We start from the raw sequence: 238 nt of genomic DNA, 5'->3' as shown, positions 1-238 counted from the left end.
GCAGGCAGGACCCCCGACACGCACTTTCGCATGCACAAGCGGAGCCGAGGGGGAGCCTTGGGCTGCAAGGGGAGGCGATACTTACACATGCCCCCGAGGACCCCGGCAATCCTGCAGAGCCACCTGTACCACCAGGTCATGCCATCATCAGTGGAGGAAGCCGCTGGGTCAGGGGCTGCTGCTTGGAACTGCTCATCCTGAGAGCTCATCGCACCCCTGCTCCTGGGGGGTCAGGGGG

General features: G+C 65.1%; 1 protein-coding gene across 1 annotated transcript in view; it reads right to left on the bottom strand.

Moving 5' to 3' along the window:
- The window catches only part of CACFD1 (calcium channel flower domain containing 1), a 6,526-nt gene extending 6,317 nt beyond the window's left edge, over positions 1–209 (bottom strand). Inside the window, exon 1 of the mRNA XM_009695199.1 lies at positions 86–209. Coding sequence (XP_009693501.1) covers positions 86–209 — 124 coding nt within the window. The remainder of the gene's footprint in view (positions 1–85) is intronic.
- Between the last annotated feature and the right edge of the window lie 29 nt (positions 210–238).

Source organism: Cariama cristata, unplaced genomic scaffold (genome assembly GCF_000690535.1).
Source record: "Cariama cristata isolate BGI_N322 unplaced genomic scaffold, ASM69053v1 scaffold17642, whole genome shotgun sequence".
NCBI lineage: Eukaryota > Metazoa > Chordata > Aves > Cariamiformes > Cariamidae > Cariama > Cariama cristata.
This window is presented reverse-complemented; position numbering and strand designations above follow the sequence as displayed.